The sequence below is a fragment of the Panthera uncia genome, chromosome B1 (genome assembly GCF_023721935.1).
Source record: "Panthera uncia isolate 11264 chromosome B1, Puncia_PCG_1.0, whole genome shotgun sequence".
Classification (NCBI taxonomy): domain Eukaryota; kingdom Metazoa; phylum Chordata; class Mammalia; order Carnivora; family Felidae; genus Panthera; species Panthera uncia.
Genome location: NC_064811.1, coordinates 11149596 through 11176313, shown reverse-complemented (window position 1 = coordinate 11176313; position 26718 = coordinate 11149596). Strand labels below are relative to the sequence as shown.

Sequence of the window (26718 nt, the reverse complement as noted above, 5' to 3'; positions counted from 1 at the left end):
ATATATATTATATTATTATAATTGTATATATTTATATATATTTATTATATATTATAATTATATATAATATGTTATATATATTAAAGTTTAGACAAATTGGTGAGAAACAATGATTGAAAGAGTATTTAAAATCTGAATGAGGGGATGCCTGGGTGGCTTAGTCGGGTGAGCGTCCGGCTTTGGCTCAGGTCATGATCTCGTGGTCTGTGGGTTCGAACCCTGCGTCGGGCTCTGTGCTGACAGCTCAGAGACTGGGCCTGCTTTGGTGTTCTCCCTGTCTCTCATACCCTTCCCCACTTGTACTTTGTTTTTCTCTCTCTCTCTCTCTCAAAAATGAATAAATATTAAAAAAAAATCTTAAATCTGAATGAAAAAAATCAAACACAAAATGAAGTATCATAAAAACAATGTCTATAATCAGAGCTTAAAGCATCACCTCAGCGTGTGCAACTGTGATCACAAGACTGAACTATTCCTGTCTCAGAATTCTTGGTTGCTCGGAACTCTCAAGAGGTTGGCTGTCTCCGCAAGAAAGGTATGCCCCGCTCACTTCAGTGTGGGTGCTTTAACTCTCTGTAAGTTGCCCATGTGTACTGGGCACCAAGTGAGACATGTGGGGAGTGGCCACCGGCCCACTGATACCCACTTATGTGCCGCCGCCCTACCCTGTGTTTTGCATACAGAAACACTTATCCACTCTATCGAAATTCCTTGTTTAGGCATTATATGTCTTACTGGATGTGGAGATTCCTGAGGATAGGGGTCTTGCCTGATTTCTCTTGGAATGTCCAGTACTTTCCATTTAGGAGTTAATGTATTTAGAAGGGAGCATGCTAACTCTAAATAGAAGTAAGGCATTATTATTATTATTATTATTATTTTAACATTTCATTTATTTTTGAGAGACAGAGAGAGACAGAGCATGAGTGGGAGAGGGGCAGAGAGAGGGAGACACAGAATCCAAAGCAGGCTACAGGCTCTGAGCTGTCAGCACAGAGCCTGAGCCAGGGCCCAAACTCATGAACCATGAGATCATGACCAAGCTAAAGTCGGACGCTTAACCGACTGAGCCATCCAGGCGCCCTTATTATTATTATTGTTATTGTTATTATTATTATTAAGTAAACTCTCTGCCCAATGTGGGGTTCAAACTCAGGACCTCGAGATCAAGAGTTGCATGCTTCCCTGATGGAGCCAGCCAGGAGCCCCCAGAAACAAAGCATGACATGATAAATCCATGGAATGAAATGGTTTTCTTCTCTGAACAGCTGGTAGACCTGGGTGTAGTATGGCTCTCAGATTCTCTCAGTCTTAATTTACTCCACACCTGACTGTCACTCCTCTCGCAGCCTGCAGAGGGCAGTGTGGTGGACAGGACAGGGTAGCGTTGTGTTCCAACAGATCTGGGTCTGAATCCTGACATTGACAGTAGCTTCCTGACCTTGAGCATGGCCTTCCCCGCTTTTTGCTTTCATTGTAAAACAAAGATGTTATTTAAGCCTCCCTGGAAAGGCGGTGCTGAAGTTTAGCTGACACGGGTGAAAAGTCTCTTCCCTACTTATGAGCTCAATGAGTATTTATTCTTCTTCCTCTGGGCATACGATTGACAATGAGCACCTGCATTTTTATAGTACTTCATGGTTTACAAAGCTCTTTCAGAAACATAATTACACTTCTCAAGCATCTTGTTAAACCTCGCTGGTCAACTGATTTTAGTAAAGTTTATGACATAAGAATTTCTTACTTAAACTTAAACTGGTAAGATCTGTCTCTTCAAGATACTTTAATGTTTTTCAAAGGAGACAATCAGTTGCTGGGGATTTATAGGAATTTTATGGCATATTCCATATTTGTAATGAAATCATCTATATCCCCAAAGGCAAGGAGGTGAAAAGTGAAACACGTTAAGGCTAAAATGTTTTTAAAAAATCAGGAGTTAACGAAGTCCTGATATTACTCCAAGTTGAGGGAGTAGAAAGGATACCAGTAGTCAGAAAATACCATTTACGACAGTAAAACGCTTCAGAAAGTGACAGGACAGCAGTATTTAGTTTAATATTTGATTCAACCTGTGTCTCTGACCTTGCGACTCTCTTACTTTCCACTTCTTCAGAATTCCAAATGCTCCAACACTCAGTGCAGTTAAGTAAGTGTGTGATTTGCTGGCACAGCTGAGGGAAAGTTTCTATATTATGTGGCTCCAATGGCTTTACAAAAACATCCCTGTAAGACTTTCATAATTCATCAAATAGTTTATTATGGAAGGACCACAAGAGTTGTTTTGGTTTTTATCCCTTGTGGGTGTGCCCTGTGCTGGCCACCCTGTTTCGTAATGACCCATAAAACATGCAGTTATTGTAGAAAGGGCATTTCTGTGGATGACAGCAGAAGCGTCCTTATTCCCGGTCTCTGGAAACACTTTCCTGTTTAATGTCAGGACAGGAAGTAAATGGGGACTCTTGGTGTTGAGTCTGTAGGGCAGAGGGAATTATGAACTCTAGGGGAAATAGAGGCTTTGCTACCCGGGACTACTGTTTCAGAATGTAATTATCAACTTTTTAAAAAAATTTGTTTATTTTGAGAGAGAGCGCTCACATGCATGCACACAAAAGAGGGAGGGGCAGGGAGGGAGGGAGACAGAGAATTCCAGCTAGACTCTGCACCGTCAGAGTGGAGCCTGATGTGGGGCTCGAACTCATGAACCGTGAGATCATGATTTGAGCCAAAATCAACAGGCACTTAACTGACTGAGCCACCCAGGTGCCCCTGAACGTTTTTGTTTTTTTTTTTAATTTTTTTAATGTTTTATTTATTTATTTATTTTTTTAATTTTTTTTTAACGTTTATTTATTTTTGAGACAGAGAGAGACAGAGCATGAACAGGAGAGGGTCAGAGAGAGGGAGACACAGAATCTGAAACAGGCTCCAGGCTCTAAGCCGTCAGCACAGAGCCCGACGCGGGGCTCGAACTCACGGACCGCGAGATCATGACCCGAACCGAAGTCGGCTGCTCAACCGACTGAGCCACCCAGGCGCCCCTAATGTTTTATTTATTTTTGAGAGAGAGACAGAGCACGAGCGGGGGAGGAGCAGAGAGAGAGGGAGAAACAGAATCTGAAACAGGCTCCAGGCGCTGAGCTGTTAGCACAGAGCCCGATGCAGGGCTCGAACTCACAAACCGTGAGATCATGACCTGAGCTGAAGCTGGACGCTCAACTGACTGAGCCACCCAGGGCCCCCCCCCCCCTTTTTTTTTAAATAAGGAAAAATGGATTCCATTTGACCAAGCCAAAAAAACACCCACAATCTTTCCACACTTTTCACCCTGCTCTTTCCAGATGGCATCAGTTATACTTAATGCTCGGGTGCAATGCTATTTTCAAAAAATCAGAAAATGGGCACCCTGGGTTTGGTGTTTGTAAGCAGCTTTCTGTATAATTAAGTTTAATTTTGTTTTTTCCTAAGTCAGGGTGCCAACCTCGGCATTGCTGACAATTCCTCACTGTGGTAACCTGTCCCGTACAGTGTGGGATGTTCCCCAGAATCCCTGGCCTCCTCCCGTTAGAGGTGCCACCAGCTCCCCACTTGGTAGAATTAAAATGTCTCCAGACACGGCCACGTGTCCCTGGGGTGCCAAAGTCACCTCTGTTTGACAAACACTGCTATGAGCAAAATGAGTGCTTGTGTGTGTGTGTGTCTGAAAGTGGAATGTTATGGAAAACATGACAGGAAATATAATTGACTTACATTCAAGTGTTCAAAAATTTTTCTGTCGTCTAATGCAGGGCAGCAATGAATTCAAAATAGCAATTACATCCACGGCTACCAACTCAAGATTATGTTTTTTAAAAAATGTATTATTGGGGGTGGCTCAGTTGGTTACGTGTCCAACTCTTGATTTCCGCTCAGGTCATGATCCCAGGGTTGTCAGATTGAGCCCCGCTAATGTGCTGTCCGCCCAGAGCCTGCTTGGGATTCTCTCTCTCTCCTTCACTCTCTGCCCCTCCTCCATTCACACATGCTCTCTCTCTCTCTCTTAAAATTTTTTTTTAATGTTTATTTATTTTTGAGAGAGACAGAGACAGAATGCGAGTGGGTTAGGGGCAGAGAGAGGAGACACAGAATCTGAAGCAGGCTCTAGGCTCTGAGCTGTCAGCACAGAGCCCAACGTGGGGCTCAAAATCATGGGCTGTGAGATCATGACCTGATCTGAAGTCGGACACTCAACCGACTGAGCCACCCAGGCGCCCCTCTCTCTCTCTTAAGATAAATAAACTTTAAAAAATGTATTACTGAACTTTAATTAACATACAATGCTATATTAGCTGCAGGTGGGTATATAACCTAGTGATCTGACAATTCTTTTTTTTAAATTAATTTTTAAAAAAATTTACATCCAAGTTAGTTAGCATGTAGTGCAACAATGTTTTCAGGAGTAGATTCCTTAATGCCCCTTACCCATATACCCATATAGCCCAGCCCCCCTCCCACAACCCCTTCAGTAACTCTCTGTTTGTTCTCCATATTTAAGAGTCTCTTCTGTTTTGTCCCCCTCCCTGTTTTTATATTTTTGCTTCCCTTCCCTTATGTTCATCTGTTTTGTCTCTTAAAGTCCTCATATGAGTGAAGTCATATGATTTTTGTCTTTCTCTGACTGATTAGTTTCACTTAGCATAATACCCTCCAGTTCCATCCACGTAGTTGCAAATGGCAAGATTTCATTCTTTTTGATTGGCAAGGAATACTCCATTGTGTGTGTATATATATATATATATATATATATATATACCACATCTTCTTTATCTATTCATCCGTCGATGGACATTTAGGCTCTTTCCATACTTTGGCTATTGTCGAAAGTGCTGCTATAAACATTGGGGTGCATGTGCCCCTTCAAAATAGCACACCTGTATCCCTTGGATAAATGCATAGTAGTGCAATTGCTGGGTCTTGGGTAGTTCTATTTTTAGTTTTTTGAGGAACCTCCACACTGTTTTCCAGAGTGGCTGCACCAGTTTGCATTCCCAGTGATCTGACAAATCTATACGTTACATAATGCTCACCATGGTAGCAGGAGTCACCATCTGCCATCACACAATGTTATTACAATATTATTGACTATGTTGTATTTTTCATTCCCATGACTTATTTATCTTATAAATAAGGTTTGTACATTTTTTGAAGTATTTTTCCTTGCAATTCTTTTTCTTAAATTTATTTATTATTTATTTTTGAGAGAGAGAGAGAGAGAGAGAAAGAGTGTATGAGTGAGGAGGGGGCAGAGAGAGGGAGGGAGAGAGATTATCCCAAGCAGGCACTACGCTGTCAGCATAGAGCCTGATGCAGGGCCTGAACTCACGAAACCGTGAGATCATGACCTGAGCTGAAGTCAGATGCTTAACCAATTGAGCCACCCAGGCGCCCCTGGAGGTTTATACATGTTAATGCCCTCCGCCTATTTCTTCTACCTCCTCATTCTTCTCCCTTCTGGAAACCACCATTTTGTTCTCTGTATGTAAGGGTTTGTTTCTGTTCTCTCTGTTTTGTTTTGTTCATATGTTTGTCCAACTTGGGATGATGTATGCAATTATTATTACTTCTATTTGGAATACTGTTTGCTTTAACTCAACAATCTGGGGAAGATTTACCTGCTAATGGTATTTAGAATTGTACAGAGAAGATGAACCTTAGAAATGTAGGGACATTCATATAGATAAAAAAAACCCCAACATTCCATTTGTATTGCATGATTTTAAATCATGATTCTCTGCTTTTAAAACAGAACAGAACAAAGCAGAACAGCTTCCCATCTTGCATTTGGTAATGCTGGATCTGGTACAAGTGGCTGCCTTTCAAGCTTGGCTGCTTGTGATGTTCACGTGTGTTAGTCACCTCATGGTCGATGTCCCCATTTCCCTCAGGGTCGCATCAAACCCTTCCTAGTCTTGTGCCCACAGACTCCCTTCCTTCGCTGAAAAGGTTGGGGGCATCTGACATGGGCCCCTTCACAGCTCTGCCCCCCACCCACCTCCCCTGTGTCATCATGCCCGCCCCAAAAGAACTTCCTGTCAAGTCTTGACCCAGATTCAGGTCTGGTCCCTCTCCCCACCACTTTCTTTTTTATTTCCAAAGTCACCAGTCTTTTCCACACTGGTTGCTTTTCTCACGACTAACAAACATGCTGAAACCGACTACACCCTAAAGTAAACCACCATCCCTCTCCAATCCCTGATTCGTTTCCCTCCTCCCCTTCTCTGCCAAGCCTCTGGGAGGGAAGCCCTCTTTTGGTAACTTCATTTTTTTTCTCCTCCTGCCCCACTGGACCTTAGTCACCAGCTCCTCTTGCCATTTCCCCACTGCAGTCTAATCGCCGTGCCAGGGACCAGGGACTCCTGTTTTCCGCCAAGCCTCGTGCAATGTCTCTGCAACAAGACGCTTGGTGGATGGAACGTACAAGCTGCTGGTGCGTGCGGCCTGCTGAGGTCGACATGAGAGCGGGTCTGGGCGCTGGGCCCGGGCCCTGCCGCTTTCTGGCTGCGTGACCTTAGGGCAGGTATACTTAAGTTCTCCGCATTTCGGGATGGCGGGGACAATGATACAGCTCCTGTGCGACTGTCATGAGGACTGAGTCTAGACACAGAAGGTGCCTGGCATATTGTAATTGCTCAGTAACCATTATACTAGATATTACTAAATATCCACACAACTCAATACGCAGTGATGCCTGAGGCTGTTTTCTGAGACTTCTCCCCCCGGAAGTGGCTCTCAGAGCACGGAGATAGGTCAGATTTGAGACTTGGCTCTTTGTTACCATTATCCCCAATTAAAATGGTGAAATGAGAGTACAATTTAGAGTCAAACAGTCCCGGGTTTGAATTCTCTTCTGCCTCCTGACCTGCTTGGTGATGGAGTTACTCAGGATCTCGGAAGCTCATGGGGAGAATAATAGTACCTGTGGTTTTCTTTCGGGTAACATCAGATGGCGTATGTGAAGAAGCTGGTCTTGGGGTAGACAATCAGTAGGTGTTATTTCCCAGAGATCTTCTCCACGTTTGCGGGCCCCTGTCCCATCCAAACCCACATCCTCTTACATGTAGATGACCTTACCTTGCTTGCCCCATGCACGCTGTCCCACCACAGAGGTCACTGTCCTTTCTACCTGCTCTCGGCGGCCTGGCTCCATGTAATTGAGTAGATAAATATGTGTGCGTAAAAAAAAAATATCTGTTTTGGACTTACTTACGTCTACAAAGGACCAATAACAACCACAGAAGTGAGCTGGCTAAGGGCTAATGAAGACACTTCTCCAAATAGGACTGTGTTCCCCACTCGGATAGTGCGGTTCTGTGGACGGGCCACGGAAATCAGGAGTGGACGTAGGAAGGAACTCAAGTAACTGCCAGCTCAGTTAAAAGGGAAAATCCCCTGAATCAGTCCACATGCCGAGAATATGAAAGCTCAACAGGATCGATTCATAAGGAAAAATAATAATGCTAAAAGACGTAAGCATCACCCAGCAGAACCACATGATAGTTGTTGGTTCGGGCAGGTGGGGGGACAGCGACAGATACAGATGTGAATGATAAAGAAATGAAGGTGATCGTTGCAAAACTATTTTATTTCGAAATTGGATTTCATGTTTTTGGAAGGCCAAACATTTGTTGTGGAAAGATCTCAGTTGCGGAGATTTTTAGGACCTTTCTGGAGGGACTCTGGGCCTTCTCCCCTGTCCTGAGAAGTCCAGCCTCACCCACCCCTTGGGGACAGCTGTGGCTCGACTCCTTTGTACTGTCCCAGGTCCAGCTGTGTTGCTCTAATTAATTCCTTCCCCGCAATCAAACCCTGCAAACAAATCCCGCCAAGCGTCCTTGACATGGGCACTAAACCGGTCCTGTTTCTCTGTAGCTCTCTCCCTCCATCTCCCAGCTGGATTTAAAGCTCCCCTTGGGATGCCTGGGTGGCTCAGTCAGTTGGGCGTCAGGTCATGATCTCACAGCTAGTGAGTTCGAACCCCACGTGGGGCTCTGTGCTGACAGCTCAGAGCCTGGAGCCTGCTTCGGATTCTGTGTCTCCCTCTCTCTCTCTGCCTTCCCCCACCCCGCCCCCAGCTCGTGGTCTGTCTCTGTCTCTCTCTCTCTCTCAAAAATGAATAAACATTAAAAAATAATAATAAAGCTCCCTAAGGCAGCTCCATGGGCACCCCTCCGGCCCAGGGCTTCGAGTTCTGCACCACACTCTTGGCGTAGGATTAGACACTCAGTTGACTCTCACTCAAGCAGTGAACATTTATGGCTTGTTTGTTGGGTCACCAACGAATGCATTAAAGTTTTGAGAATCTTGGAACTCTTTCTGAAATACGTTGGGCTCTCAAGTCAGGGATTTGAGAACACTGGCATAAACAGATGTATTCAAGGCAATTTTTTCTCACCCTCTTAAAACCGCCAGTAATTCATGAACCTTCTCTAATCTCAAACTTATAGCAATTATGTGGAAAATTTCCAAATGGCATTGTTCTATTCCTAGAGAGTTGAAATACAATAGTCCTTAGATTCATTTCATCTGGAACCACTACTCAATCATAAAAATCATGCCATTGAGCCATTATGATATGTGATTTGATCAGTTATCAAATCTCTGAGGATAGCTTAGGAATTTAGCCAAAGTTTTTTTAATTTGTGATTTTTTTTAATGTTTACTTACTTCTGAGAGACTGAGAGAGACAGAGCATGAGTGGGGGAGGGGCAGAGAGAGAGGGAGACACAGAATCTGAAGCAGGCTCCAGGCTCTGAGCTGTCAGCACAGAGCCCAACGTGGGTCTCAGACTCACAAGCAGTGAGATCATGACCTGAACCGAAGTCAGTTGCTTAACCAACTGAGCCACCCAGGGCCCCAATTTGTGATTTTTTAAAGATTACATGATTCAGCTCTTAGGGCCAAGCTAACTGCCTATGAATATATTCTTGGTGTCCCCAGGATAAAATTTTGCTTGTTTACTTAGAAAATCCATTTCATAACATTTTAGAGAATTACTTTTTTCACAGTACTTGAAAAATATTATTTTGATTGCAACATCCGAGCCAGCTAATGTCTCAAGATGGCAAAGAGGAGAGAGGATAGAAAGCTTCCCTCCCATTTCAGAATATATGTGAAATGAGACACTGGTACTCATGGAGGTGGAAGAAGGAAAGGGTCTTTCCTTCTATGGTAATTCTGAAAATGGAGGGCTGCCCAGCAGAGAAGCCTCCATAGGCTGCCAGGGCAGAGGTGGGGGATCTGATCTCTCATGGGCACCTGTGGGGAGGGGAGGGCCTTCTCTCTGTCTTCTGTGCTCTTTTCAGGAGGGGTGTCCCCTTCCAGGGCTCCCTCTCCTTCCTACTGGCCATGTTATCATATGCTGCCCTCCCTTGCTTCACTCTGCCCCTCTATCTGCTTTCTCCTGTTAATCTTGGTCTTCCTCATGTCAGCTTTTCCTCTGCAAGGAGGAAGGGGGGGATGAGTCACATGGATCTCAAATGAGGGGGCAAACTCTGAATAAATGAACTTTTTCCTATTCTGTGGACTCACATAGGGGCCTCCGGCATCCCCTCATTACTGAAGGCAGGTGACCACAAAGCATCAAGTTGGCTTCTGGAGATTGTGTTTATTTACTTTCTCCATCAAGTTTTATTCTTTTTTTTTTTTTAATTTTTTAACATTTATTTATTTTTTGAGAGACAGAGTGTGTGCGGGGGAGGGGCAGAGAGAGAGGGAGAGAGAATCCCAAGCAGGCTCTCGCCGTCGGCGCAAAGACAGATGGGGGGCTCAACCCCACGAACCGTAAGACCATGACCTGAGCCGAAGTTGTGCACTCCACCAACTGAATCACCCAAGTTCCCCTTCCTCTACCAGTTTTAATAGGTTTTTAATGACTGAGATCTAGCTAGTGGTTGATATTCCAAATGCCAAAGAATATTCATGGCCAAGTGTTAACCAATCAGAAGAGATGTCAGCCATCCAGGAAAACAAGGTCCCGGAGGCATTAGCCTCATTCACACACCCTTTAATTAGTCCGCTGTGGCAAGGTCCAGGGGATCTTAGAAGTAGGGTCTAGGTGGCCAGGGTGGCATTTTGGGAATCCAGTACAGAAGTATTTAAATATTTTAATAATGATACAGCTGTAATTGTAATTATAGACAATGTCAATTACAACCAATAGGTAGTAACTGCCTGGAGTACAGTGTTGAGAAGGATTCTGGAGTTATATCCAGGCTCAGTGGGGGAAAAGGACCCGGTCATGTAGTTATTTCTTGCCAGGGTGGTGGATGGGAATGAGAAATTTCTGCATAAATGGCGGGTGAGGACTCGTGATTTCTGTGTGGGTGGCGGATGGCAAGCAAAGGCACGTGTGCCACATATTTGCAACTGTAGTTCACAGGCTTATTACTGTCATAAAAGAGAATTCTGTTAGCATCACAGGAAAGAAAGGATTCACCATGAGAATAGCAAGTTTGGACACTGCAGTGGATTAAATAGTGTCCTCTAAAAACTGCTGTCTACCTGGAACCACAGAATGTGACCTTATTTGGAAATAGGGTTCTTACAGATATAATTAATTAGTTAAACATCTAGATGAGCTCATACTGGATTACCGTTGGCCCTAAATCCAATGAGAATGTCCTTGTAAGAGACAAAAAAAAAAAAAAAAAAGGACAGGTTGAGACAATGAGATGACCACATGAAGATGGAGACTGTAGTGACGCTACCACAAACCAAGGGACTCCAAGGGCCACCAGGAGTGGAAGAGGCAAGGAAGGATTCACCTTTAGAACTTTTGCGGGGAGCATGGCCCTACTGAAGCCTAGATTTCAGACCTCAGGGCCTCCAGAGCTGTGAAAAAATAAGCATCTGTTGTTTTAAGCCACCAAGTTTATGTGGCTTAGGTGGGGCAGCCCTAGGAAACTAAAACAGACCCAAATAAATACATTGCTAATGGTGGGATTTTAGGCTAGCGGTGCAATTTATTTTGGGGGGATCTTACAGCCTATAGCCACCTGTGATTATGGCAATATATTTTTTTTAACGTTTATTTATTTTTGAGACAGAGAGAGACAAAGCATGAACGGGGAGGGTCAGAGAGAGGGAGACACAGAATCTGAAACAGGCTCCAGGCCCTGAGCTGTCAGCACAGAGCCCGACGCGGGGCTCGAACTCACAGACCGCGAGATCATGACCTGAGCCGAAGTTGGCCGCTTAACCGACTGAGCCACCCAGGCGCCCCTGATTATGGCAATATTGATTTCTGAGGTATATCATGCTAGGACCCAGACAGACAGTGATACTGAAGTACTCTGATGAAAAAGCCAGGGAGCCCCTACTTCTCATCCCCTTCTCCATCTTGAGGTACACACTGAGGCACCGCGGCCAGCATTTTCAGGAGGTGAGCAGGGAAACAGATCTCCTTCTGCCCTGACCAGAAGGACAGACGCGCCTCAGGGGAGACTGACCTTCTGTTCACCTTGAAAATCTATCAGGACACCAGCGTAGCCCATGGATGATTTAAAACCATCTGGTACCTGTGATCACCAAAAAAAATGCTTGGGACAGTGCCTGTAATTAAAATGCGTACCTGCAGTGTCAAACTCTCCGGCCAGTTGAATATTTGCAAATTGAAAATCTGTCCAAAGTGAACTCGGAAGTCTGCCCCGAGGGGCCGACTGTCAGTCCTGGACACTTCTTTGTCGTTGAAGATCACCTTTAGATATATTGAGCGTCTCTTGACGTCCTCCCTTCGCAAGACCTCCACCCTGCCAGAGGAGACCGATCGCAGATGGGTTAGTCATTGACCAGGGGAAAATGGAGTGTCTGACAAATGGGCACTGAACAGAACAAGACACCTGGAGGTGACCCTGCCACTCATGTTACCTCTCGTTGCACCAAATCAGCCACAAGTCTCAAGGAGCATCATATAACAAATTTGATACGGACTAAGAAACGGGCACTCAAAAGGCCACAGGGTACAGAAGAACGGTGGTCCAAGCATCATCCACCATATTACAGTGTGTTTAATTGTTTTCAAAGAAGCCCTATGTTTGCACCCCAAAGTTTTTGTTTTAGTTTTTAATTTTTTTTTAATTAGTTTTCTTTATTTTTTGAGAGGCAGAGAGAGACAGAGCACGTGTGGGGGAGGGGCAGAGAGAGAATGGGAGACACAGAATCCAAAGCAGGCTCCAGGCTCCGAGCTGTCAGCACAGAGCCCGAGGCGGGGCCCGAACTCATGAACCGTGAGATCATGACCTGAACCGAAGTTGGACACTCAACTGACTGAGCCACCCAGGCGCCCCAGCACCCCAAAGTTTTAACTAAACAGAAACATAGTCCTTGCAGTTGGAGTGAATTCAATCCATAAGGGATAGTAGTGATTTATATTTGGGCGGGATGTTTTATCCTAAAAATGTAATAGCATAAAAATCAACAACACAGGAAACAACAGATGTTGGCACGATGTGGAGAAAGGGGAACCCTCTTACGCTATTGGTGGGAATGCAAACTGGTGCAACCACTGTGGAAAACAGTGTGGAAAATTCCTAAAAAAGTTAAAAATAGAACTACTCTATGACCCAGCAATTGCATTACTAGTTGTTTATTCAAAGGATACAAAAATACAGATTCAAAGGGGTACATGCACCCCAATGTTTATAGCAGCTTTTTCAATAATAGCCAAATTATGGAAAAAGCCCATATGTCCATTGACTGATGAACGGATAAAGTAGATGTGGTACATATATATATACCATGGAATATTACTCAGCCCAGACATCAAAAAAATGAAATCTTGGGGTGCCTGGGTAGCTCAGTCGGTTAAGCGGCCGACTTAGGCTCAGGTCATGATCTCACGGTTTGTGAGTTTGAGCCCCTCATGGGGCTCTGTGCTGACAGCTCAGAGCCTGGAGCCTGATTCAGATCGTGTGTCTCCCATTCTCTCTCTGCCCCTCCCCCATTCTCACTCTGTCTCTTTCTCTCTCTCTCTTAAAAATAAACATTAAAAAAAAAAAATGAAGTCTTGCCATCTGCAATGACGTGGATGGAGCCGGAGTGTATTATGCTAAGCAAAATAAATCAGTCAGAGAAAGGCAAATACCATATGATCTCATTCGTATGTGAAATTTAAGAAAAAAACAGATGAACATATGGGAAGGAAAACAAAAAGAAGGAAACAAACCATAAGAGATTCTTAGCGATAGAGAACAAACTGAGGGTTGATGACCGGAGGTGGGCGGATGGGCCAAATGGGCGATGGGCACTAAGGAGGGCACTTGTTGTGATGGGCACTGGGTGTTATATGTAAGTGATGAATCACTGAATTCTACTCCTGAAACCAATATTACACTATATATTAACTAACTAGAATTTAAATAAAAATGAAAATAAAGTTATATTGCTGGATCAAGTAAAAAAATAAACAATAAAAAATAAAATAAAGACTGACTCAGAGTAAAAAAAAAAAAACATGTAATAGCATATTGTAACAGGTGAAATCTGCTTCTCCCAGATTCATGCTTTTCTTAACACTTTCTGACAGTGAGTACTCACTGGATGTAGGGAATTAAGAACTGTTCCTTTTTTAAAAAAGCTTTTTGAATTCCAAAAAAAAAGGTATCCTGGCAAGCATATCACCTTTATAGCCAGGAAGTTAAAAAACAAGTCAAAACCTCCAAGAACAGTCTTTAATTTTACTGTGCATATTTGTAGAGATGCCCACCCACAGCTCCAGTTATTGGTTAAGTCAATAGCTACTCAAGTTTGGTAAGAACAGGGGAAGCTTAGAAAAATAAAATAAAATCGAAATGCACTCAGGGGTTTTTGGGTGGTAAAGTCTTTTTTTAAATTGCAGTGAGGGGTGCCTGGGTGACGTGGTCAGTTAAGCCTCTGACTCTGGATCTTGGCTCAGGTTGTGATCTCGCAGTTTGCAGGTTCGATCCCCGCATCAGGCTCTGCGTTGATGGTGTGGAGTCTGCTTGGGATTCTGTCTCTCCTTCTCTCTGCCCCTCACCCTCTTGTGCTCTCTCTCTCTCTCTCCCCAAATAAATAAACTTAAAAAAAAATTTCAGTGAGACATACACAACATAACACTTATCATTTTAACTATTTTTGAGTGATCAGCTCAGTGGCATTAAATATATTCCTGACGTGCAACCATTGGCATGATCCTTCTCCAGAACATTTTCAGCATCCCAAATAGAAATCCTGTATCCATTCAACTGGATGGTGGTAGTTTTAACTTTTTACATCTCTGTAATTTAGGCCCATCCCAGATATGGAATTGTTCAAATGACTTCAATGTTGTTGTTGTTGTTGTTGTTGTTTCTATAAAGGAATTTAATACCAAATTTCAGGAAGTATTCAAGACACCCAAAGACTTTACTCAGAGTTGTTTTATGGCTTGTTCCAGTAACCTCCTGCTACGAGCAGACCTAAGGCACCTTCTTCTGCATGGCCACTCTTATGTGAAGGCCTGATGAGAGAAGGTCAATCATAGTCATTGGCTTGGGGTAACTTGGGTCACAGTCCCAAATCCCAGTGAAAACAGAGAAATTCAAGACAGAGGTGTATATTCTCAGTCAAAATGAGACTTATGACAAAAGATTGCCAAATCAAGCCCCAATTTCCCCCAAACACGATTACATGTTTTCTTAAAAACATGTAATAAAAAACCCCCATGGAATCACATATTTTGGATGTTTATTATAAAATTATGTTATGCAATTTGTGGCTTGAAAATAGCAAATTCATTGCTGGGGAATAGTTTATTTATATGTAGTATCTGAATGCTATGAAATTGGGAGGAAAAAAGCCACAATTAAAAAAACACATTATTGGTATGTTAACAGAAGTTTGAAACTAAGGAGGCTGCAGGAAGTCTTAAACGGACATCCTAATGAATCCCCACATCCTAATTATGTCTGAGGGTGACTGAATTTATTGTATGTATAGATGTACGTGTAGAAAGTGGGGCTTCTGACTGGTTCTCTCTTAGGCATCATATGAATGACTAGAAATGTATTTCTATGTAAATCTGGAGAACAGGCATCAGATGGCTACAGGGGATACCCACAATTCCTCTGGGAGGCTTTCTGGGGCCTTCTAAGAGAGAAGCTGGCCTCTGGGGCAGGTGAAAGCGAGGGTCAGTGACAGACCTGCGTGTCTGTGCCAGGTCAGTGGACAGAGGACCCATTGCTGTTACACATAAAGGCTCTACATCAAAAGCCACAAAGGCAGTGGCTATGAAGAGTGCCTCCTACAGGCAGCCTCTCTTGGTGTACTCCTGAGTGACCAGTGGGGATACCTGACGTAGGGGAACCATTTGACATCACCAAAATACGGACACACATCTTCAGTTTCATAGAGTTCAATCTATATGATACTTGCTTACAGAGTTCACGGCTCTCCTGATCAAAATGTGTCAGTCAGGAGATATACCCTACATGTAGCGCATGCCTGCCCACCCACGAGCGCCTATCACAGGTCACCCCCACTTACACACTGAGCATCTGCTCACCTGGGACACTGCTCGTTGGGCGTGACGCTCCCTGCCAGGCTCAGCTCCGGGACCAGCAGCGGCTCCCCAGGCCTTCTCCTGCTTCGGGCTGCCCTCTCCCTCACCTGGTGCTCCATCAGGGCCCGATCGGTGGGCTCCGGCGGGACCGGTTTCACCGGATCCTCCTCAGGATACGGCTCCCCCATCTCCTCTTCAGGATGCTCTTCGACTGCTTGCTTCTTTTTCTTCTTCTTGGCCCTCTGTTGGGCAAAAGGCAATCTAATGTCAAATAGTAATTTTGGAATTTCACTCAAGACCACAGTCTTCAGAACCAGATAGATAGACTTGGCTGCAAACCTAGCCCTACCTCAAGCAGTGGTGGGCACTCAGGCAAGTTACTAAACCTCTTGACCTCTCTGTGCCTCAGTTTTCTCATCTCCAAAATGGGGACAATCATAGGAAACTCTTCCCAGGGGTTCTGAAATGAGGTAATGCTTGGAAAGCACTTAGCACAGTGCCTGGGACCCAGAAAGAGCTGAAAAACGTTAGCTATTCATGGGATCATTAATATTGGGGCTAAAGGCCAAGAACGCATCTTGAAATTAAAGTAAGTCTTGTGGGCCGGCATTGCAATTCACCCGATCTATAACTTACTGCCTTGGCTTCAACGTTGCAGGATTATTTGTGCAAAGTTATATGATTTTCCAGGGAAGCCTAGAAGCATTACTGCCCTACATTCAATGGGTAGAGCCAGAAGGGACCCCAGTCTTCCTGTCCAGTTTCCCTCGTCGGGCCTCAAGTGGTGGCCTCCCAGACGCCTCCGGTCCCCAAGGTCAGCCCCGCTCAAGGCTAAGTGACTCGACAAACCTGGGCTTTCTTCCAGGCTTTCCACTGCTGGTACGCGGCTCTGTATGCTTCCATCTTCTGCTCGTGCTCTTCCATGTGTTCTTCCAACAACTCGCTTATTTCGGCTTGAATTTCTGCTTCGTATGCTTCTTCGTCTGCTTTCTGGTCAACCTTTTCCCTTTAAAATAATTTACAGGACCTTGGTTATTTCTTGAAATTCAGTAAGAGAGTAATAATAACAGCAAATACCCATATGGGGGGCAGATCCTCCTCTGAAAGCTTTGTGCATGTTAGCTCACCACCCTGCGAGGCCGATACTACTATCATTTGCATTTTACCCACAAGGAGACTGAGGCACGGAGAGATTAAGTAACGTGCCCAAGAACACACATTTGGTGAGTGGAATAGCTGGAATATGGGCCCAATCTATTTGCCGCCAAGCAACAATGCCACTCTGAGCTAAGTGATCCAGATGGCAATATGACACAGTCAGTGCCTGTAGACTCCCGACCGGTAATGGTAGAGTTTCATTGTACTTATTTTATTCATGCTTCAAATCTCTGAGAAACCATTTCATTATGTTACTACCCAGCCCTCAAAACTGCTGTTCTGATTTTAGATTGACAATTTGAGTTTTTCTTTGACGATTCTGCTGATACTTTATCAGGAGCTCTGCCCAGCCCAAAGCAGCGTTCCCCATAGTGTGCTTGGTGTAACATTAGTTCTGTGAGATCCCCTGCCAAAAAGGCGCTGTGGCTGAGTCAACCTGGGATTAAACAAGTGTGGTATGTTACCGAGCAGTGTGATTGTCCCGGAAGGAGGTGATAGACATGTCACCCAAACACTCCCGCCCAGCACTTTGGACTTGTTGCAGCAAATTGCCTAGGCTTAGCGATCAATGCAGTCTGGCCTGTGGGTTCTACTCCTAAAGATCCTGTCCTTTTCAGATAAACTTACTCAGGTGCCTAAGGCTGACTCAGGTTTGCTTATGTACACGTGCTTGCTTACTTACACGTGGGGCCTGGTGGGTTAGCAATTAGCAGTCCCCTAAGGCACAGGTTCTTAAAGCTCTAGGATCCTGCTGAAGAAGTCACTCGGGAAACACAATGGCACTGGAAATTTATAAACATCGGAGAAAATCTGGCTCATAAATTATGTTCTATCTCTGGCATATAGAGAACCATTTGCCTTGCTCTCTGTTCTGTAGAGGCATAAATAAACTAGCTGAAATCCTATGACTTTTGCAGGAAAAAAAATTATGCCATATCATAAGGTGGCTAGGTGAATCAAGGGTGTAAAAAGGGGCACTCCAAAAAAATTTAGGAGGCAGCTACTTATAGGAGGAAGGGGTGTTAGGTATCACAAAAAGCGTCACCTAGAGGGGACCTTAAGGGTAAATTTCTGACAAATTTTAGTTTATCTTAAACTGAAGGAAAGAAGGAGAAAACAATTAGGTAAATAGGTTCTGCTTCTGGGTGGGAGGGGCAGCCTGGAAGATGGAATTCGGAAGCTGAAACTCTGGAATTTCTGGGAGACATCCGTGGTTTCTGTGGGACAGACTACTTGGATCTGTTTTTCATCAGCTAATATTAACTCAGCAAATACCAAGTGGCAGCTTCTCTGTTTGGGACCAGATACCCAATGGCGACCAGCTCCCTGCCCTCAGGAAGCACGGTCTTGTCTTTGTCCCAGGAACTGTAGGATGGTTTCTGAGTCTGATGAAAATTATGAAATTTATAAAATTTATGAAACCCTAAAAATCACAATTTGCAGCTATCTTTGGCTAAAGCATGACTCTCTTCAAAGTAAAGTATCAGATAATTGCCCATATTTTTTACTTTTCATGTCGATGTATAGCATAACACTTACTTTCAACAAACAGTCAGGAAGGGACCAAAACCAGCAGCAGAGACACTCTTTAATTAATATACAGAATATGGTTTTGTTGCGATGACTCTACTTTTAATCATGTATCAAAGTCTAGTGGATTAGGTAGCATACCTGATATCAAAGCATACTTTCTCCGCACCATATACAAAGATCTATTCCAAACGGACTAAAGACGAATGAGGAACATAAAACTACAAAGATTATAGAGACAATATAATAGAACATCTACTTGACTCAGGGGAACAATTTCTAAAGCAGCATACAAAAAGCACCAATCATGAAAGAAAAGATGAACGTATTGTATCTGTGTAAAATGAGGAATTTCTATCATGAAAAAGCAGCAGAAGGGAATAAGGAGACAAGTACAGAGTAGGAGAGGGGATCTGCAATGCACATCAACAAAGGGCCCATGTCCAAGATAGATGCCAAACTCCTACCAATTATGAAAAAGATACAAAGGCAAACAGTTCAGTTCAAAAATCTACAAAAGCCTTGAACAGACAGAGGAAATCAAAGTGGACAATTTATGAATGGGAAGTTAGAAATTAAACCATGCTATCGGACCTCGTGACCGATAAACCAGGTGACCTCGATGGCACGAGTGATATGGACCTACAGGAACACTGCTCAAAGTATAAATCGGCACAACCACTCTGGAAAAGTGTAATCAGCACGTGAGTATTAGAGAGGCACATCTCCTAAGACTCAACAATTTCACTTCTGGGTATGTTTCAGGAGAGCTTAGGCACGTGTACCTTAAAAGACACATATAAAGTACTTATAGAAGTGCTGTCTTGTAATAGACGAGAAACGGAATCAACTCAAATGTCCATCAACAGTAAAGTGAACAAGTTCTGTTGTATTCATATAATGAATGCATATAGTAAATCAACTATAGCTATAAAGTAGCTGAATCTCATGCAGTATTAAAGAACACATTACAAAGAGTACATACAACCTAATCTCAGTTGTGGATACATCAAATACAGGTGATATTAAACTACATATTTTTAGGAATTACAGGTAGATGGAAAACCTAGAAATAAAAACAAGGAAATCATAAAAGTCTGGAAAATGGTAACTTCTGGGATGAAGGGGGAAGGAGGCGGGGTTAAGAACATAGGGGCTGCTCAGGTGCCTGTAATGTCCTATTTCTTTCCCTGGGGAGTGGTCATATTGTTATTTACTTGTCATTTCTTATTCAAAAAAATTTTTTTAAGAGAGAGAGCATGAGGGTGTGAGCAGCGGAGGGGCAGAAGGAGAGGGAGAAAGAGAATCTTAAGCAGGCTCCACAGCGCTCAGCACAGAGTCCAACGCGGGGCTCGATCCCATGATGGTGAGACCATGACCTGAGCTGAAATTAAGAGTTGGACACTCCACTGACTGAGCCACCCAGGCATTCCTATTTGTAATTATTTTTCAAACTGTACCCATGTTTTACACATTTTCTCAATAAAACAATCTTTGAAAAAAGCTTACTTTCTCAAAACAAGTTTCAAGGGTGTATTTGTAAACCTCTGAAATTCTCGAAGGGATTTCATCTCCTTCCAAACTTTTACGATGGTTTTAAGCAACATTCGATCTTTTTCTTGTTCAGCGTCACGCAGTTTTCTTGTTTGCCTAGAAGATTGAACATGTTGATATATGTTAAAAAGTTATGCAGGTAGGTGTGTAAATTAAAAAGGAAATTAATAATGCTGTAGCGACTGGATATTTAATCTGATACCTATAATACTTCTTAAGTACTAGAAATCCAAAAATATGAGTGGAAATTTGAAGACCATAGGATGCCAATCTGTTTCAAGAGGTTATTTGATTTGGTTTTCTCTAGGTGAACTTGAAGTCAGTTAAACTAAATCACCTTCTGAACTTGTTATTAATAATACTATGTTCCCTTAAACAAACAGCCACCTTTGAAGTTATAAAAATAAGAGGCCCAGTAAACTCAGTTCTCATGGACTAAATTATCGTAGACATAGGAAAATGTTACTGTCCCCATTAACAACAAACATTAAAATCTGTCTTTGTTAACACAAATCACAAGTTCTAATGTTGCTCGCTGCCTGCCTTGGTGAGTTTTCAGTGCTAACTAGATTAAAAATATTTTTAGCTTGATTTGAAGAGGCATCAGTTGGAAATGTTTTCATTTTTATTCCCATTATTTAAAGTGCTTGGGAATTATTCAATCCCTTACTTTAAGCCCTCTCTATGAATGATAGTCAAATCCAGAACCCAAATGTACTCTATTATGCTATTAATCAATTAGTTAACTAGACAATTTTTCTTTTCTTGAGCAAGTAGCAGGTGTCATTCCAGGTGATTCAGAATGTCTAAGACTGGAAGTGTCTCTGTCCTCAAGGAATTTACAACTTAGCTCAGGAATCAGATACATAGATAAATGACTACAATATACAAGGTGAGATTCGCCTAAGATAGTGCCGTAGAAAACCACGGAGGCAGGGTCCCATGAATTAGCACCTCCTGACCTCCAGAAGGAAACCTGAGTCTGAAGGTTGCACTTGTGATGACCCAGTCTGTGGAGATGGTACAGAGAAGCACAGAGGTCTAGGTTCCCAGTCATTCAACTGCTGGCTCCGGAAAAAGAAGATGGCAGAAGACGACAGCCAGTTAGTGGTTGGGTGGCCAAGATTCGGGATTCTCTGAAGACCTCACAGAAACAAGAAAGCAATGAACTAAGAAACATTCTTCTTGGGAAGCAGTGAAGCATGTGGTTAAGGGCACAGATGTTGGAACCTGACTCTGTAGGTTGAGACCCTGGGTCTCTCATCTGTGAGCTGGCCTAGCAAACAACTTAACTTCTCCCTGCCTCATCTGTAAGCTAGGGGTGCTCACAGAATCTACTTCACAGGGTTGTTGAGAGGAGTGTTAATGCTAGAACTGTGCCCGACATCTGGTAAGTGGTCCGCCAAGTGTTACCTGTCACTATCAAGTGGTCTGTGTTCTTGTGCCCTTAGCTGCTACCTCCCCGGCCTCCTTTTTAAAAACTGCAGTATAAAATTATCTTACTGAATTCTAGGACACGTTGAGGCTTTCTGACATATTTCCTATTTCCTTTTTTAGTACCTGACAAAATAGTTTCTCAGAAATGCTAAAAATGAACTCTTAGCAAAAAAAATTTGACATCTGAGCTACAGAAGCAAAGCATCACAAAAGAATATTTAACGACCAGTTGTGGTCAGGGCTCTGGAGGAAAAGGCAAAGGCAGTTTTGCCCGGGGAGTCAGGTAACACTTTTCTGAAACTTGGTGCAGATGGGGTCCGGAGTGTGGATGAGGGTGTCAGCCCTGAGGTGAAACTCTGGGAGTTCACTGGCCTCTCTGGATGATCTTTCCAACCACGGGACTGGATTCCTCTCAGGAGGAAATGCAGATTAATAAAGAAAAGAAAAAGAAAAACCCTGTGAGGGACTTAGAACATTTAGAAGCTGGGCAGAGAAGGATGATAGAGGCAGGATGGTGGGAAGGACAGGTAGAAGGAGAGGGGTGCGGACATCCAAGAGAGGGTGGCCTAGGGAGGGGAGGGGAAGAAATACATCACAAAAGTCCCCTCTGGTGACAAGGCCCTTCGTTGTCAAGAGGCCAGGTAGCAGGAGGGGCTTGGCAAGACGGAGGTCCCTAGGGACCGTGGCCAGATCGCCTCAGAGGAAAAGTGGGTGGGTGAATGAGGATGGGTTCCAGTGAACGGGATGGGAGGGAGCCGAGCAGAAAGATTGGTTCATGTTTGCCACAAGTTTGGCTGTGAAGGGAAACACAGAGAGAAAGCCATAGCCAGATGGGGCTCTAGGGTGGCAGAATTTTTACATGTTCAAGTCTGAGTAGGTCTGAGGGTTAAGAGCCAGTAGGGAGAGTGAAATACAATGTCTCCCTGTCTTGTACCCACAAGGTGCTTCCTTCCTTGTCCAGCTGGTTGCAGCTCAGAGGGCCAGCAACGCGGTTGTGATGCCATTTACAGAAAAGAAGATGGAAAATGATGGAAAATGCTCGCTGTGGAGCTGTGCTGGCTGTTGACTCGGCCGATGCCCGGCGGGGGCTCACCCGGCCTCTGGTCAGGTCAGCAGCCGCACACGGGCCCGCTTGAGGGGACATGTGGGAACAGGCCATCTGCTTTGAACTGGTTTCAGCAATAGTTAAACATCAGTAAAAGACTAAAACCCACTCTTTCACGGGGCCAGAAATGCTGAGCCGCAGAGCTGTTCATCCCCACGGGCAGCAGAAAGACCACACTGGCTCTGCCACCCACGGGCCCCCGGCACGGTCTGTGCACCTTACACACCGTTCTGCCAGCTTCCAAATGCTGATTAATAAATACAAGTCGATAGAAAACCACTTCTGTGTTCAGAACAGCTTTTTGTCCCTTTCTTACCCAATGTATGCGAAAACAAAAATTATCTTCACAAAGAGGCTGCCAGCTGGGTTTTTTTGTTTTAGCATAAATAAGAATTTTCATTTCATTTTATTTTTTTAAAGTTTATTTACTTTGAGAGGGAGAGAGAGTGCGAGCAGGGGAGGGGCAGAGAGAGAGAGAGAGAGAGAGAGAATCTCAAGTAGGCTCTGACAAAGCAGAACTCATTAACTGTGAAATCATGACCTGAGCTGAAATCAAGAGTCGAATGCTTAACTGACCGAGCCACCCAGGTGCCCCAAGAATTTTTATTTTAAAATATACTCTTCATGCATTTACAATGACAATATCTCAATGTCACTAATTTCCACTTTGCTGGAAGAACTAACTGAAGGCTCGGTTGTAAAAAGAATTAATTCCTGTTCTAAGAATTTATCCCGTGGAAATGTACAGGTACATAAATATATATACACACAGGAATGTCAATTAGAGCACAGTTTCAGCATAAAAAATAGGACCAGTACAAATGCCTCTCAACAGGGGACATAGCATCTATACAATGTCAGCCTTTAAATAATGATACGGACCTAGATGTCCTGCAATAAGAAAAGGTCTGAGATGCATTTTGCATAGAAAACAAGTTGTGAGATGGTAAATGCAATGGTTCCTTAAACAAAATACAAACACATAAACACATCTGTGTATGTGTGCGTGAGTATATACACGTGTATGTACAGGTGGAGAAATCTGTTTATCGTGATTTTCCCTGAGGGATGGGACTCCAGAAGATAGTCACCTTCTACATTCTGTATTTCCTTCTTGTTTGGCAATAATCAGGCTTCAATTTTTGAATTTTAATTATGAAAAATGCCCCCAAATAGAAAAATATATGTCACATATAATTGGGACACTTGTTCACATTTTGATATATTTACTCAGGGCCATTTGTTTTTGGCCAAAATGTCATAGTTACAGGTGAAGACCTCTTGAGTTTCATTCCCTTCTCTCCCTCCCTAGAGGAAGCAGCCGGCACCTGTGTCTTTTCTGTCTGAGTGTACCACACACGGGTGTGCCTACAACAGACGAGAGTTGTGTTGGGTATTCTTTAGGGTTCATGAGCCATATCACACGGCGAGTCTCCTCTTAACACCTGGATGTTTTCATTCAACGTTGTTTTATCCATATTGGTACACAGAGATCTAAGTCAGTTTAACTGTGGTGTAGATGTTCAGTGTAAGACTATACCAGACGTGTTCGTTCTGGGATAGGGTTATTCTTAGTTCCTTACTTTTGTAAATGATGCTATGAAATCCCGAATTTCTGCGTCCCAGCTTGTGGGCACTTTCCACACTTTGCTAGCGTGTGGTTGGGCTCCTTTCTAAAGTGGTGGCTGTAACAATGTTCATTTACATCAGTGGAGTGTGTGAGTCACAATATCCACATCCTCGTTCTTTTACTGGATTTCAAATTTGGTGTTAATATGACGGATATATCTCATTATTTCATTTGGCTCAATGTCTCATGTATTCAGTGCATTCAGAAAAAACGAAAAAAAAAAAAAAGCTTTCAACAAGTATGCATCTAACAAGGGAAGAAAAAGTAGAAGTTACAACGACAGACTTATACTCACCGAATTTCAGATTTATACTCATTGATAGTTTTTTGGGTCGTATCAAGAGACTTATGAGTTTTTTCCGGGTTAAGTCCTGTCTGAACAGCATTTCTTAGAGCTTGGAGCTTAAAAAAATGGATAAAAGTTTTGAGTTAGAAACTCTATTGCCTACTGCAAATTACATGCCCCAAACCACCCACTTCTCCAGGGCAAAATGATGCCAACAAGTCTGTGAATGGGTGTTCAGGCATCCAGCTGTTCCCACACTTTCACCAAAATGAACTCTGACAGAGAGCTATTTATTCTATTCTTTTTAAAAAATTTTTAATATTTATTTATATTTGAGAGAGACAGAGACAGTGCATGAACAGAGGGGTAGAGAGAGACGGAGACACAGAATCCGAAGCAAGCTCCAGGCTCTGAGCTGTCAGCAAAGAACCCGATGTGGGGCTTGAACCCACTAACGGTGAGATCATGACCTGAGCCGAAGTCAGATGTTCAACCAACTGAGCCTCCCAGACGCCCCTATTTCTTCTATTCTTAAAAAAGAAAAGGAATAATAAAGAACAGTGTATGTCCATCCCTGTTCTGTAGCCCAGATAATCAAATTGCTCATGACAAGTGTCACTTTTATGTGTGTGTCTCAAAAATAAGGTTTCTTTCAAGGCTAAAAGCGGACCTTTCTGGGTCCTGGACATACAGTGATATTTTTGTGAACCGATCATAAAATCATAGACTCATAAAAGGAGGTATGGTGGAGTTACCTCTTATTTGGGCAGTAGGTTTGAAGCCAAGGCATGGGAGGAAAGTTGCCCATGGTCAAAATTAAGCCAGAAAAGCCCATGTCAATGCCAGAGATCCATATCTTCGAGCATCATTTGAAACAACTGACTTGTGTTTGGGTACCATGTTATGGGAAAGTACATGTGAAAATGAGAATGTCTCTAAGGACAGGGAGGTGCCCAAGCCATGAACGGTCTCAGCATCTGAGGTCACACAAGCAAGACACAGCCACATATCTTCCATTTAATGCCCGCTCCTGGGAGGTCAGCTTACTTGCACTGTTTGCACAAACTTTTCTCTTTAAGCCGACTGTGTGCCACCGAATTTTCACACATTAAATGTACATTGCCAAATCCCTCCTTTTGCCTGTAGGTAGAACATTCTATCATACATCCTAGGCCAAGGGAGCATGTGAAAGAGGTGCAAGAAAGTTTGTTGCAGGAAAGTGTCTTTGTTGCTTGGGCTCACAGAAGAACCAATTCGACAGTAAGAATGGAAGAGTGTACCTTGTCAGTAAGAAATTTTGCCTTGTTTCTCTGGTGTCTTGCCAGGTACTGGTCATATAACTGGGCCAGCTTGGCTGCCAAAACATGCTCGCGGCTGAAACAGGGATGATGAGTGAAGATTAACCCTGAAATATCAATGTCCAGTTGGAAATTTCCCGGGGAGTCTCCAGACCCAATCATGTGCTGACTTCTGTGGACATATTTTACCGCCTGTCAAAGAGAGCAGAGTGTGGGGGGACCACAGTTAAAGCACTTATTGGATAATGATGCTGTGATGTGCAGTGGGACAACAGGTGCACCAAGATCCACAAATAAGAATATATGAGTTTGTTTCGTTTCAGCCATTCAATTTCATATTTCCCACCCCTCCCCAGATTAGTAGACTACTCATGTTTTGTATCCTTATTTATTTTAATAAAACAACAAGTTTTCTCCTATAAAATAACATTTAGTCTGTCTCTGAGGAGAAGATCGACAGATTTTTTTTTGCTTAAAAAAAAGTGTCCTTTTGGGCCACTTGGGTGGTTAAGCTCTTGATCTCAGGGTCATGAGTTCAAACCCCATGTTGGGCTCCAAACTGGGAGTGAAGTTTACTTAAAAAAAATGTTCTTCATCCAATGGAAAAAAGACAGTCTCTTTAACAAATGGTGCTGGGAGAACTGGACAGCAACATGCAGAAGGTTGAAACTAGACCACTTTCTCACACCATTCACAAAAATAAACTCAAAATGGATAAAGGACCTGAATGTGAGACAGGAAACCATCAAAACCCTAGAGGAGAAAGCAGGAAAAGACCTCTCTGACCTCAGCCGTAGCAATCTCTTACTCGACACATCCCCAAAGGCAAGGGAATTAAAAGCAAAAGTGAATTACTGGGACCTTATGAAGATAAAAAGCTTCTGCACAGCAAAGGAAACAACCAACAAAACAAAAAGGCAACCAACGGAATGGGAAAAGATATTTGCAAATGACATATTGGACAAAGGGCTAGTATCCAAAATCTATAAAGAGCTCACCAAACTCCACACCCGAAAAACAAATAACCCAGTGAAGAAATGCGCAGAAAACATGAATAGACACTTCTCTAAAGAAGACATCTGGATGGCCAACAGGCACATGAAAAGATGTTCAACGTCGCTCCTTATCAGGGAAATACAAATCAAAACCACACTCAGATATCACCTCACGCCAGTCAGAGTGGCCAAA

The 26718-nt window shown here is 43.3% G+C and overlaps 1 protein-coding gene across 1 annotated transcript in view; it reads right to left on the bottom strand.

Moving 5' to 3' along the window:
- Positions 1 to 26718, bottom strand: part of CC2D2A (coiled-coil and C2 domain containing 2A) — a 148732-nt gene that overhangs the window by 58071 nt on the left and 63943 nt on the right. The window contains exons 12-17 of the mRNA XM_049630321.1: positions 25513 to 25722; positions 24242 to 24348; positions 19730 to 19870; positions 16382 to 16538; positions 15536 to 15774; positions 11606 to 11783 (exon numbers count right to left, since the gene is read on the bottom strand). Of these exons, the coding sequence (XP_049486278.1) occupies positions 11606 to 11783; positions 15536 to 15774; positions 16382 to 16538; positions 19730 to 19870; positions 24242 to 24348; positions 25513 to 25722 (1032 nt within the window). The remainder of the gene's footprint in view (positions 1 to 11605; positions 11784 to 15535; positions 15775 to 16381; positions 16539 to 19729; positions 19871 to 24241; positions 24349 to 25512; positions 25723 to 26718) is intronic.